Here is a 15,137-nt window from a genome sequence, read left to right on the forward strand (position 1 = left end):
AAAAGAATCCAAATAAGGAAGAAAACATTAATTCAGGGTATAGAGCTATTCCTCTTGACTGGACAGAACTTTCCATAATGCTCATTTTACCTGCTTTGATATAACATATCCAATTCATTGGGTTTGCAAGGGTATTACCTCCTCTCCAACAATATTCCCTTGTTCTGCTGCCCTCTAGGTAATCGGTGATGACAAAAAAAAAGAGTGACATTAAAACCTGAATATTAGCTACAGTAAAAAATTACAGATCTTGCAGTTTTAATCACATATTAGCTGGTAGTGCAGCAAATGATTGATTTGGTAATTTGGAGAAGATAATGGATTTTTTGTTTCATCTTTTCTAACGTAAGTGCTTTAAAGTTGTTCTTGGGCTGTATGAGAATCTTGTTGATATCAATTTGCATGCTACATATATTTGGAAGAAAGGTGCTTGTAATTTGACAAACTCCTCATGACACCTCTCTTGTGGACACGGTGGCTCAAACTAAGCAAGGCAAGCAGAGAAATTTTAAAGGGATTTCGATTCTGAAGTGGATTGAAGAAACTAAGAAGCACCTCAGGAAACGTGTGAATCCAACCTCCTTTGAGCTTTGGAATAATCATGCAGCCACCCAAGATCAGTGCTTCAGATGCAATTAAATAGCAAAGAACATATAATGCTGTATTTTCAGCTGTTCCCCGCAATTTGTCATTGTATTTACTAGCTAGCAAAGATCATTTTTCTAACAAAATTCTTCTTCTTGCCAGTTCATTTCCCCTTTTCCCCAGAAGTAAAGATGATTTTGTGCCAAACATACGATACTATATACATTTCCAGCAGTAGAATAAGTCAGTGTGCTGAATTCAGCATTTGCTGTTACAGGGAGAAACTGTTTGCGAATCATTATGTTCTTCTGTGAACACAAGTAGCCAAAACAAATACCATGGGAATGCTACAAATGACAGTCTGTGCATAAATATTTTAATTACATAAAAACTTTTTTTTTAAAAGCTATCTAAAACCTCTGGACTAGATTGCAACACAAATTAAAGTAACCATAAGTTGTCTGCAGTGGCAACCCAGCTAGCCAAGCTTTTAGCTTTGATTATGTTCAGCTAGAAATTTTACCCTGAGTATGTACAATTTTTATTATAATATGAATCATGGAGCATTTAATATAAAATCAGGACAACTGCAAACACAGCTGTCAAAGTCTGTTTCTCTGATGTATGAGAGGATGAGCTTCCACTAATGAGGCCAGATTTTCCCAGGGCAATAATAACAGTAAAACCTAAAAGAACGAATGAAGATACTGTTATTAGTCTAATGCAGACCGAAGGACTCGGTATTTAGCAGAAAAATACCTTGGGTCTCAGTACTTTCTTACTGAATTATTACTAATGCTCATGAACTAATCAAAAAAGAAAAAAATGAAAGGTCATTACACTCCACAGTAAAAAAACTGAGGAAACTGTTCTTATCTAACTGTATATTTCTTTTATGCAGAATGAAATAGGCTCTTCCTTCAGGTCACTAACATGAGAGAGACTGCTAGAAAACAGGTGCAGCAACTAGAGACATCCATCCAAATCCAGCGCTTGCTACATAAATGGGAAATCTTTATTAGTTTCAGTAGGATTTAGACTGGCATTTTCTGTGGTCATTTTGAAAAGCAAAGTAAAGGGCTCTGGGCAGGTTATCGGCAGAACAGTAACCCCCAGCAGCGAGAGCCACGGCGGAGGAAGAGGAGGCTGGATGTGAGACCTGGAGTTGTTTCCAGGCTCTCGTACAAGCCTCTTCTGTTCTTTGGTCAAGAACACACTAGGCCAGCCATACACTGATGATGAACCATAAAGGTGTAGCTTTTTCAGTCTTCAAAAACAATGTTTCAGATGTCCCCTAGATACATTAATATTAATCCCGTGTGAAAGGGTAAAATGGAAGATCTGTGCTGTGCAGAAGCGAGAGGAGTTGGCAAAGCCCAGAGCCAGCAGGAAGTCTGTTCAAAAGACTAATGAGAGCCACAGAAACCCTCTAGCCCATCACAGCCTTCCTTAAAGTATATCTTTAGTAGTTTAGCAGAATCACTAAAGATTTAGTGCATGAGCTACAGAACTACGGCGATTAGTGGGTTAGTGCTCTCATACTGACCGTGAGTTGTTGTGAAGTTGATTTACATACAGCTTTATAAGAGAATGCTCATCAGCCACAGGACTGGCTGTATTTATACCCCCAAGTAACCTGAATGATTCAAACAATGAAACTTTGTTAATACCCCCCAAAATATATACAGAAAGCAGCGTGTTCAGAGTGGGTTCATTACAACGAATGCAATTTGCAACGATTTAGAAATAATACTGACTTGACAGTTTGTAGGGTGCTGTTACTTTTGAATAAAAAGACACAAATTAAATTTATATGATATGAAAATAAAAATAACGAGAGTAAGGTATCAAGCACTTAAAATCCTGCCAGATCAATTAAACAAAAGTAACAAAACTTTAAATATACAAGCAATAGAATTGCTTCACAGATCAGGGTACTGTTAACCCTAAAAAAGCCAGGACTGCCTGCTGCATCGTGGGAACTTTTTGCTGCATAAAGATGTCATACTATCCACTTACAAGGAAGTCTGGGTACCTATGGTTGGGTGGGTTTTATTGTCTCCTGCTTTTGGGGGATTCTCCATCAAGGAGTTCTTCTGCTGGGAGACAAGGAATTCTAATGGCTTAGGAATCATGTACGTTTAATCCTGACAGTTAAAGACAGACAGTTGAATAAGTAAAGAACATGGAAGTAAAATAATCAGGAGTTTTTCATACATAAAGAAAAACAAGCAGCACAGTGATAGTGCTGTGATTATTACTGCAGGTCCCTGGTCTAAATGGCAAAGCATACTTTTGTTGAATGAACACAGGGACTTCTTGGGGATAAACAAAAGCAACAGCTACATTCTTAAAACACATTGCTCTTAACGACCTGTCCTATAGAGGCCAAAATAGATTATCCTGCCTTGCCTTGGCACATAAAATCCCATATACCCTAACAACAGAAATCAATTTGCATTTGCGGTCTCACTGTCTGTACAGGCAGCAGATCTGGCCATAGAGGCTGCTTTGGGACTGGCTTTCAAAATGCACTTCAGTCACATCCAGCAGCTACTTGCACTAAGATAACAATAAATTGAAGTAATAGTAAAACCTCCTGACTCTGACATTGCAGTGTGCTACACTGTAGGTTTGAATTTGGTGTTAAAAAATGCAGCCATGCATATCCCAAGATTGTGTTTGGTTATTTGGGAAGGTTGAAGCACTGCCATGTGCAGCAGGAACCAAGCAATAAAATGCACTCAAGGAAAACTTATCTCTCATCTTCCCCCATACAGCAGAATGTTATTTTTCTGCCACCTTCTCATCTATGTGCATTAGTACGCTTACATAGATGGGGTGAAACAGCTAGTAAATGTTACACAAATATTTTGGCCGTATGAGCCAAAATACTGAGCCAAAATATACACACTCAGCTGCAAGCACCTTTTCTTTGGGATTAATGTTTTTGACCACTCTTCTTTGGTTTGTCACCAAATGGCAAAATCAGCTCCTTTTCTCTTGTAACCTTTAATGAAAATCTGAGTGGTTTAACAGTAGTAAGGATGTCTTGCTCTATCTTGCAAGGATGAAGACATTTTCTCTGTGTTCCTATCATATCTTGCAGAACGATGAAGGCATTCCCAGTAGGCAACGGCACGTCCCAGTTTCTGTTCCCACAGTGCTGCTACAAAACGGCTTCTCATCAACAGCCCATTCTCAGACCCTAGGGGAGGCTGCCTGGGTTGCATGTGAACACATTTAGTGGGATGTAATGGATCAAATGAGAACTGAATTTCATGAGGAGTCTGGGGTGCCCTAATGTCAGCTCTCCAAATATTATCAGTCCAAACTAACCAAGGCATTTTCTGCTCATGTCGTTCAATTTTGTTTTGGTTGTGTGGTGTTTGTTTTGATTATTTTTTTTTTTTTCCTGGGAGGGGGCGTGGAATTGAAAACTGAAACCTCCATCACCCTCATAAGGGTTTCACTTGAACTACAGTAAGAACTCACCTTCTGTTTGCAAAAGGGCTTCCTGAGGGAACGGAGTGGGAGAAGAGTGTGTCGTTCATGCTGGTTACAGGTCGGGGGGGCCTAGAAGAAGGCAAAATATCCAGTTGCATTCATGTTGGACAAAAGAAAACTCATCAGCAACAACATTTACAGAGAATGAAATCAGCTTCTTGCTTAAAGTAAAATTACTACTGGCATCTTCTGCTTTAAGTAGCAACAGCTCTGAATTAAAGATGCTGTGTTTCTAAGCAGAAGTTAATAAAAACATGCTGAAAGGAAAAAACGTTTTTTTGTTTTCTGAGGGGAGTTTGAAGCATTTTGCTTCATTTTTTTCCCCCTGATTTAGCAAAACAACCACGATGCCATTTTTCCTTTCCGGAGCCTGTAGCCCAGGGTGTAGCTGCTGCTTCCAGCCAGTGAGGCTGAGCGCTGCAGCAGCAAGGAGGTCTGCAGGGGGTCACCGCCAGTAAGTTACACAGCTTTTCATGAGGTTATCCCTGGTGGGAACTCCAGGCTACCACATCCACATAGTGACCAAAGTGTCCCATAAAATACACGTATTACTAAACTGGTTTAACTGCAAAGCTTTTCAACCCCCAAATCAAAATTTAAAGTAAGTATCTAGTTTAAGAGGACCCATTAATAATGATGGTTTTATTATTACATTCTTTATTTCCTGCTCTTACTAAAAATGAAAGGAGATGGAATATTTCCTATGCTTTTTTCTATTGTCTACTCTTAAAAAATATTTTGTGCATAATTTTTTTCTTCTGTATCCCCTTCTTAATGTGTGTCTTATGCAACATGGGGCAAAAGATATAGACACTCTGGAAAAACTAAAAAATATGTTATTAAAAATCACAGTGTTTTCAATCAGATAAGAGCAGAACCTGAAGCCACATATAATTCACATTTCAAATTGCCTAGATTTCAAGTTGGCTAATATCCCCTTTAAGCTCTGTGAAAGATCTGTGTTGCTTTCTCAATTCCGCAAATGTGCAAATCAAAATACCGTAGTCATCTGCAAAATATTCAGTGGGCTCTAATTGTGCAAGACAACCGGTCATTCAAGCCATTTGTAAGAAATGAAGAAAGCCGTTTCTGCACAGAAGTGAACGATTAAGATGTTTTCTTTATTTTGTAACTGTTAGAAAACTGCATAAATGTGGTCTTTGACAAGTCCAAATAGATTCCTCTGCATGAAAATACACCAATTATAAGAAGTTTAAAACTTGGAAGAGAAACATCTAGGATTTGGCATGTTATTTCTTTATATGAAAATATAGTTTTAGCCTAACAATGTGCCTGTAGACCCACATGAAGAACTTCAGTTCTGGTCAGTCACAAATCTGAGAAGCAGCACCTTGTGCTCTATGTACTTATGGAGAAGTGTTTAATATTATTTTTCACGGACTCCTTCATCAGAGGCAGGAAGAGCTTGGATGAGGCCTTGATCAGAGCCAATTCACTGGAAAGGTCAGTGTGGCATGAGTCTTGAAATATAGAGATTTGAAAATAAACTTCAAGAGAATACTTAGAAACTAGTTTTATTTCATGGGTAAGCAACTGGAATTTTGTTGCCTGGGAACTGTAAGCTGGTAATTGATGCAGGAGAAACAGTTCATACCAACTACATGCGACTGCTGTATTTTTCCTTTTCTCAATGCAATCGCTGGGCTGTGAACACATTCAAAAACAAACTGGGCACATGCCGTGGTTTCTGAAAGATGGGTCCAACCCTGGGCTGTGGAGTCCTAAACAAAAGAGGCAAAGGGAGGAGCAGCTGGTTCTCAACGCTGTCCCAGGGAAGGAGGCAGGAGGAGTGATCTCGTGGCAGAGCTCAGGCTCTGCTCTGTCTTGCAGCCACCCCACCTCTGCTTAGGGAAGAGGAAGTGGGTACGTGGCACCCATGGATCTCAGTAGAACACCACAGACACACTGCAGGTTAATGTCTTCTCTAGGCTTTATCTCACAATAAGGGTGTGAGGGAAAGTCTCTAACCCCTAAAAGAGGTCTTCTCTTTCACCATCTCTGTATGCAAAGACAATTATTTATTTGGTTCTGGACTCTGATAAAAAGTCGAGGATTGGTAATAGTAAGATTATCACACTTTTTTCCAAGCTGTTTTCCTCCAATAAGTATATTAAAGAAGAAGAATACTCACCAAGTATCTCTTATGCAGCCAAAATGAAATGGAAAAGAGATCATTAATTAAATAGTCAGTTTAATATGTATATGGTCTAAGTAGTGCATTGGCCATACTCCATTCTTATGACCCTGATTCTGCAAAAAGCATGAGAGCCTGTATGTATAAAAGGTGACTGATGTTGTTTAAATATGCAAAGTTACTCTTGTGTACAAATGTCTACAAACTCCAAGGCTTTGTGAAGGTTTGTGATTAGCATTACTTTGCCAATTCTTATATGAAGAAAACTACTATTAAACTAATCTGAGCTTTCCCAAGGTAAGTTCCTTAGAGGCTGATGCCCATGGTCACATTTCTCAGGTTCAGTTTGAATATCAAAGGGATGTCCAAACACACATATACAATTGTGTGATAAGACAAGAACAGATTTGATGGTAAAGCAAAGGAAAACTTAGCTATTGACTATAAATGTATATTTTCTGAGGTTATTTCTAAACTTCAGAGTTGATCAACTTTTGTCAAGGGGGCAGAAAACATTCAATACTATTGAAATACGCTAGATAATAAATGCACGTTACGGCATAACACGTACCCACAGTAATAAACCAAATTACACAAGAGGAATTTTCCAGAGTGTTCCATGCTGGTCTAACCTCTTCACACTTCAAAAATAATGGTCCTATAGGCTTAGAAGGAAATGAAGTCAGACCAGTGCAGAACGCCTCTAAAAATCCCTCCATGATGTACTGGCCATGCCATTTGTCATCTCCACAGTCTGGTGTTTCTTTTTTGTTGATTATCTTAAGTACAGAAAGGAAAAATGACTTCTCCATTGGGGGAGGGGAGGACTTACTCCATCAGGTTAATGACACCTTGATAACTACTTCACTAGATGAGCCTTATATGTGTTTCTCACTTAGCTGAAAATTTTGTGTGGCACCAGTAAAGCAGAAAAACCAGGCAGTCTTTCTGTCTGGTACTATTCAAAGGTGGAAGAATGATGAAAAGGAAAGGCTGTATAATAATGCAGAGAATACTTGTTCCCACTTAAGCTGGAAGCTAATAAAAGGATATTGTTTTGTTGCCAAAATTCTTCCATTAAATGCACACATAAACCCCCTTTTGCCTGGATTCCTGCCCAGAGCTGTTTCCCTCAACTTCTATTATGTTTAAAAATAAAAATCAGATCAGTGAGAAGACATTCCCCAGGAGGTACTATAGCATACCTCTCCCCTCAGTTAATTTATGTGAATTATGCTGTAGATCATGCTACCTCCCCAACTTACAGGTTTTTCACTCACGTATCATTATAGCCAATACATATTGCCAAGTTATATTGCCTTTAATCTATGAATAAAGAGAAACTGTATCATAAAACAAAATAGATGGTTGGTCATTCTCACATCCAATCACTCTACATGCTGCCTGTATAGTTAGGAAGAAGGAAAGGTGTTAATTTCACAGCAAAGCTTTGGAACGGATCCTACTCAATTACGATACCTTCCCCTTGCCTTGCCTAAATGCATTTAATCCATACACAGTAGCCCAGTTTTCACTACCCATTATCCTCTGCCATACCCCCAGGCCCTCGAGGGCCTCCAGCCAACAGGGAACAGAGGATTCTCTTTCAGTTTCACACTCTCTGTGGGAAGCCATTTCTCTTAAGGATGGCCAAAATCTGCCCTGGGAAATGATGGCTGCCCCACCAGCAGAGCCAGGCTTTTACACCACACACTGCAGCGGGGCAGCTCAGCAGATCCAACTCTGGGTGATTCATTCCAAAGAACATCATCCTTCCCATGACACCTCCACAAAGAGGTTTTAACTGACAGTCAAGCATAACAGGGATTTGGCTCTATATATCTGTCAGAGACACCTCGTGTCTGAAGAGCAAAGCGCTCTTTTACGCCTTGAAAAAGTTTTCTGCTGTATTTGTACTTGTGATGCATCAAGCTTGATATGTCACAGCTGCCTCTCGTTTTGTTCAGAGACATAGCATCTACACTTGGTGTAGGCAACTCCTACAATGAAGCTTAGTTTTGCTACAGCACACAGATACTTACACAATATGAGCCAGGTTTAGAGGTTTTTCAGGCTGGTCAGGGAACATTGGGTGCAAAGGTTCACGGCTGGAAGCACAGCTTAAAGACTTGCTAAGTGCATTAGTTAGCTTCTTAGCAGGTGATTTCTGGGAGGAACAAGGAAGGTAGAGGTAATCTGGACAAGTAAGGTGCATACTGTTTCTGCTATAGGAAGCACAAAACAACAGGAAGCTCTACAGCTTACATACGTATTGACTGACAACCCCCTTACCCCCCTCCCACCCTGAGAGTCTGGTAAGGCAAAGAGAGCTCAGTTCAGAGGAAAGATTACCCTTATTTTTGCGGGCCTCTAGAGTGGGCTCGGGGGAGTACATGTATATGGACAGCTGCAGTTGGCAGCATATATCTATACGGACAGGTGCAGTTGTCATGGCTAGGATCTTGGCAATGCTGCACTCAGACAGTATGGAATGAAGGACAGCACAAAATCATCGTGGCCTCGACTGGAGTTGGCTTGTACCTCTCCAGCTGGGAGTGCAAGCAGAACAAATCTGTGTATGCCTGTCCATACAGATATACCATATGGGACACCATCTCCTTCCTAAGTTGTGGGCAAGACAGAAGACTGCTGTATTCTTTCTCCTTGATAGAATTTATCTCCTCAGCATCAGCACCCTGCACTGCTTAGCTGCTGTTATAAAGCTCCTCTTCCACGTCCCATGGCCACTGCAGCCCCTGACGCACCAGGGAGCGGGAAATGTCAGAAACACGCATGGTGGGAATTGCCCCATCATGGTGACAGTGCACCAGAAGAGGCTGACACCAAAAGATGTCACTGTCACCAAAAGATGCAGAGGCTCTGTGCAAGAAGCACACTTTTCACTCTGAGATCCCATCAGTAAGTCTAAAAAAAGATGATCAGTATTTTCTGCTTCTGTTTGGACACTTTTTGTAGCTGAACACTTTTCTAAGGAGTGGCTCAGAGATCTTTGGTGTCTTTTAGGCAGTGTGAGAGATTCTAAGGGAATCCAACCCACTGCTGTGTGATTCAGCTTCTCTGCCTGTAAACAGGGGTAGTGATCCTTGCACTATTCTCCTCCTCCGAAACACAGCTCAACACACTGAAATATAAAAATCTTTTTGGAACTTAACAGGAGTGGTATTATATATGCGCACAAACATCAAGTTATGACTAATCAAGATAATAATGAAATATTTCTATTACGGAATTACAACCTAAATATATAAAGTTTGGGCTTTTTCTCTTTCATTATGAATGTGATTTCACTCTGAATTCAGATGAGTTGAGTTCCACTGTGCCCATGAACAACTTTAATCTGTATGTGGAGCTCGATACAGATGCATAATAGAGAGTGCTAACCTGGTTTGAACAAATGCTAATGAATGCTACAGAAAGGCAATTGCAAACTTGAAAGAAAACATTTGTTTCTGACAAGGAAACATTTAAAACCACCAGGCATGTAGTCACGTTTTGTCTTCTGCTAAGCAGAATTCTTAAATTTTCAAATTGCTTCCTACCTACAATTACAGCTCACCGGCTACTGCAAAAAAAAAGATTTTATAGCACAAATTGCTATTAGGAATGGAGTCAGAGCTACATAGTGGGCACTCTCCTATTCAGAGACTAAACTCTAGCCATTTCTGTCTAAGCAACAAGCAGCAATTAGGACCCACAAAAACAATTACAGACCCAGATCTGCTGGGAGGCATGGCAGGGCCCTGTGACTGGCATACAGAGCAAACTACATAAAATTTAACCCTTGCCTGCTCCATCCATAGAAAACCAGATATTTTATAAGCGTTAAGCTTCAGAACTTTGTTAAAAATACACACAAAGTGATGTACAAACACAAGCCATTGGCATACACATAATTCTGTTTTCTTTTCTTTTTATAATAATATGCTTTTGTAATATTTGAGAGCAGTTAGCATTTTTCTGCTGGTCTCTGGATTTGACCCCTGGAAGATGGGGATGCTCTGTGATCAAGCACTTCTGTTGGGGCTTTGCTCCAGTCCATGGAGAGCCTAGTCCCCGGGTCTGATGCCCCTTAGAGAAGGTTCATGTAGCTGTTGACACTTCTCTTCCAGCTTAGAAAAGGCATAAAATCATTTTGCTTAACAACAAAAAGTGTGAAGTGTGTTTTTCTCTACAGTAAATGCTACTGCGGATCTAAGCCTGTGACCACGCTCAAACCTACAGTGCCAGGACCATCCCAAATGCTACACATATGCCGCAGCCACTCGACTGAAAATATTGATGAATGAGCATTAAGTATTCACCATTTCATTTACACGTAGCCAACAGCGTGTCAAACAGAGCAAGCCCATGACGATTTTACCGTGAGTCCTGTGGGGATGGGAGAAGCTGCCCTGCACCTGGCGCCCTGCTGCCAGCCTCCTGCACTGCCCCCCGCCCCGGCACGCACCGTCACAGGCACCCCAGAACCTCACCCCAAAAAGACCATTCCCACCTCTGCGCTCTCCTGATGGCTCCCAGGGCCTGAGCCCCCCTGACAGAGTCGCTGATCCGAACCAGCAGCCTGGCTCCCGGCCTCCCCACGCCGGAGGGCTGCACGGAGCTGTGGCCAGGGGCTTCTCCCTCGGCTGGAGGGTGAAGCAGTCTGCAGTGAGGCGCAAGCCTTCCCTTACCCATGACGTGTACTCTTTCATTTGGTGCTGGTTGCTGTGGGAACCGCTGGCATGGCCCCTCCAGAAGCAGTCCTGACAGAGCTGGTAATTGTGACACTGCTGGCAGCGGTAGCGAAACCCCATCATGCTCTCGCTGTGGCAGTAGGAACACTCGACGGGGTGGAAGACTGTGCAAGAGAGAGAAACGCTGAACCATCAACCAAAGCAGAGAAACCCCCAGCAGAAGTTTAAGGACAAAGACTCAAACTGAAGGGCAAGTCCCTTCCTTGTTTCTGGCGATCTGCAGCATTGGATGCTGCCCACAGCTGTGGCCCATGAAAACTTGAGTTTCAACCTGTGCTGAGTCACAGGCAACGCTTCCTATGCTGGGCCCCAAAGCCTTCATCACCGCTGAGCTGACGCCTGCACCTGCTGCTCACAGCAGTGAAAAATGTGTTCAGTGTCTAACAGAATACCTGGTAGAGGAAATTCATGTGTGGGCAAATCCACGGCAACCTTCAGCTGCATTACCGGGGGAAGCTGGATGTTCTGCTGTGCTGTGAGGAGCTAAAGGAAAAGTCAAACTCGGCTGTCTGATTACTGGAAGCACAAAAATGTCCATAGGCATGTCATTGTCTCTTAATTACTGCTGTCACATCTGTACAACTTGTATCATTTAAGCATCTACATATGGAGTTGAACACTTAGCTTTGGATGCCTGGATCTGGAAAGCTGGCCATTGAAGGCCTCTGTGTGGTCCTGTTCTCTGTTCCATGCAGAAGCAGATAGTAATGAGGATTCAAGTCACCGAGCACACATTTGGAAGCCCCTTCCTGGCAACAGTGTTATTTCTGTTCTTTTCTCCTCTCTACAGCATGTACCCAGTTTACCACGGGGTACTGAACACCTCCTTGTTCCCAGACACCTTCTGCTCTTCTGTCACAAGGTTCAGTCTGGGAGGATTTGGATCAGTGCTAAATGCATCAAGGTTTTAATCCTTGCCAGAACTTCACAGCAGGAAGGCTTAGTGTTCTACTCTGGGAAACGATGTGAAGCTGGTAAGGGACAGGGATGGATGACAAGAGCTTGAGAAAGGTGGGGTAGATTGGTGGCTCTGTAGCCAAAAAGGACTTGGGAACATCACCTTACCCACCTTGGTGCCTTTCAGTGGAAGAGGGATTTATTACGTACAAGAACACATACAACTTTCTTCTCCTTTTATCACCAAAATGGCTGCATACCTCCCCTTCCGCCAGCCTCATTTTCTTGTTGGAAATATGGTATAAATACATTTATTGTCCAACAGGGTGAGTATATATGATCTTTTCCTCCTGTCCCCCTCAATTCTTTTTCTGTGCAGTGTCCCAAAGCTTCAGTTATGCTAGAGGCAAACCTTCAAGGCAGCAACAACACAGGAATATTCAACAAGCCTCTTACAGAACAATCTCTGAGGCAAAATATTGGTCTGGAAAACTGTTTACAAAAATCTATTTATCTCGCTAAATGATTTTTTTTTTTTAATAAACTTCCTCCTTTTTTAAATCTTCCTTTGTTCTAGATTTAAAGTGTTGGAATAATGACTGTCAGCATCATTGCCTCCTGATGATCATGAACGAGAAATGCCCCATTAGGAGCAAGTACATGCAGATAAACAAGGCAGTAAAAAGGCATTTCTTGTCTCATGGGTTTTCTTTTTCTGTTTAATACTGGCAGTGCTGATCGTTCTGGACAGCAGAAGCCAGCTGCATTGGAGCTGAAGAACTCCTCCAGAACTACATGAGAAACTGTAAAGAGTTCGTGGGCTACAATTTGGTGGTGCTCACAGTGAGATGAGATGCACAAGCCACTGCACTTTCAGTGTGGCAGCACCTTCTACAAAAAGAGAACATGAAGAGTTTGGCTGGAGGACTACATCTGAGAGTCTGTGAACTCTCCCCCAGGTGCTCAAGACGTTGGAAAGCTGAGGAAGATGTTACTGTCCAGGGACAGGCAACATGCACTGTGCGATAATCAAATGAGTTGATCTTCATGATCCCTTCCTGTCTTAAAATATGTGATCTGATAATTTTGGGGAAAGGCAACCCTTGAAGAGAAAGAAGCATCTCACAGTTAAATCCTCATCTTCCACACAAGCAAAAGATAAGGATGAACCTGGAACTTCCTTTCCAGAGTATACTGTCTGGCAGTGCAGGCTTAGGAGGACATCCTTCATAAGGACCTTTTGGCTGGCGTTTTGCACTGCACCGGACATCTTCTGCCAAGAATATTGCATGAACAGAAATGGCCAAGCTGTTCCTTCTCTGATGCCATATGTCATACCTAATAAAAGTTGTGGCCTCAATAGTTTACCAAATGTAAGTGTGGGAACAGATCAAGTCCTGTCACTCTTCGCTTATCCGAAGCACAGGAGGAGAGGACATGACCAGGATAATTTCCTGACCAGGATAACTTCCTGAGCATAGCAAAAATCAAGCTACATTCCTGGCTGAATCACCAACAGTATTCTTTAAATATTCTATCAGCAACTGTAAAAAGAGCACATGTAGTTAATGAACCCAGAACAATAGCTCCTACAAAACCATCCACAGACTGAGAAAATCACCATGCAAAGGTTTACTCTTGTAACTCTTTTTAGAACATCTCTTACTTACCATTTTCAACATTCGCCAGTCGATGCAGAAGTGGCAACCACACTAGACACTGTGGTGGTGGATCAGACATGAGAGTATCCAAGAAAGTGTTTAATGTGACTTTCTTCTGCTCAAACAAGCAAACAAACATGCACAAAGAATCAGTAATTAGACATATCAAACTAATTTTTATCTTGCCCTTATAGAAACACCTGGAAACAAGTTTCAGACACTGTCTACTTGTAGCCCTGGTTTACAAAAAAGAACAAGCAATACTAGCAAAGATTTTTCTGGACTATTTTTAGTTTTACAGTGTAAACTATGGATGACTAGCAGTTCTTTTCACAAGGCTGGGCTGGAGACACTCATCTCCTGTTCACTTCAAGACTCTCTTCTAAAGTCTTTGCCTGAAGATACTTTGTGAATAAGACTGGCATTCAACTCTTCATGTTCTCATGTGTTTTGAGTACCCCGTAACAAGGATGAATGCATGCAGGGTATCACTATGTTTTACGAATTTTCACATGAAAAGTCACTGAAAGTACTCCAACAAAGAAACTGAAAGAAAATAATGACAAGGGAGTATAATTTCAAAACAAATACAGGGTAAGAAGAGACCATCACAGGCAACTGCGTTACTATAATCTAAGAAATTATGCTTGTCTGTTGTTGAGTGATGGTACTAGTTATGGGTGAGCTCTGATTGTGGGATGTTGTGTCTGCACACACTCAGCGACTGCGACTGTTCCTAAACTCTCCACATCTCTAAGAACTTAAAGATCTACACTCTATCTTTCAAAGAGATTTAAACTCTAAAATATCCCTGTTGATTTTAAAACAGTAATACAGGGCCTTAAGTTTCTTAGGTGTCTGGAAAAAGTCATCACAAATCTTAGTTCATTTATTTTTTTCAGACCTATAGGTGACATATCAGCTTGAGATATCTCCACCATAAATACTTGCTCTTTCCTATGTCATACACTGTCTACATAGCGTGTACCAAAGCACGCACCTACTGGGTAGTCAAGGACAGAATCAGAGAATGTTTAGGGTTGGAAGCGACCTGTGGAGATCATCCAGTCCAACCCACGAGACAGTCCTTAAGAAATCAGCAAATTAAGATGCAAAAATATTGAGCACTGTTGAGAATGTACACAGACTTAATTCAGAGACATACATATTTAAGTAGCATCCCCATATCCAAAGGGATTGCTAAATTTTCATATCTGATTGCATAAGCTACTGCTTTAACTTGCTAAAGAACTGTGGTTACCCCATGAGGAGGCAGAACAGCAGCTATGCAGTGACGTGTATCATCTCTGCATGTTGTGGAGTGCTTTTAACAGCTGAGGTTTCCAAATGGAGTGTTTATGCTGCATGTACATACAATTGCCACCAGATGTAAAGAAAACCATTATTTCTCTTCTGCATTGAGTGATCAGTGGAAAACAGCTCAGTCTTTAACAGTCTCAGGGCTGAAATATTGCCAGATATTGGGGAATATATAAAAGCATTTGTCCCTAGGAGAAAAGACTTTGGGCTAGTTGTGAAAATTGTCTTGATTCTTTAACAAATGGAAACAGACAGAAT

At 41.4% G+C, this 15,137-nt stretch overlaps 1 protein-coding gene across 14 annotated transcripts in view; it reads right to left on the minus strand.

Annotated features, from left to right (window-relative positions):
• Positions 1-15,137, minus strand: part of DTNA (dystrobrevin alpha) — a 231,034-nt gene that overhangs the window by 41,771 nt on the left and 174,126 nt on the right. For 10 of the 14 annotated variants that reach the window (XM_071804146.1, XM_071804154.1, XM_065830279.2 and 7 more), the window contains 5 exons: positions 13,569-13,674; positions 10,939-11,105; positions 8,290-8,414; positions 4,081-4,161; positions 2,132-2,221 (listed from right to left, as the gene is read on the minus strand). In XM_071804146.1, the coding sequence (XP_071660247.1) occupies positions 2,132-2,221; positions 4,081-4,161; positions 8,290-8,414; positions 10,939-11,105; positions 13,569-13,674 (569 nt within the window). The remainder of the gene's footprint in view (positions 1-2,131; positions 2,222-4,080; positions 4,162-8,289; positions 8,415-10,938; positions 11,106-13,568; positions 13,675-15,137) is intronic. The other 4 variants (XM_071804149.1, XM_071804153.1, XM_071804155.1 and 1 more) reach the window with 1 other exon arrangement.

Source organism: Patagioenas fasciata, chromosome 2 (assembly GCF_037038585.1).
Source record: "Patagioenas fasciata isolate bPatFas1 chromosome 2, bPatFas1.hap1, whole genome shotgun sequence".
NCBI classification, from domain to species: domain Eukaryota; kingdom Metazoa; phylum Chordata; class Aves; order Columbiformes; family Columbidae; genus Patagioenas; species Patagioenas fasciata.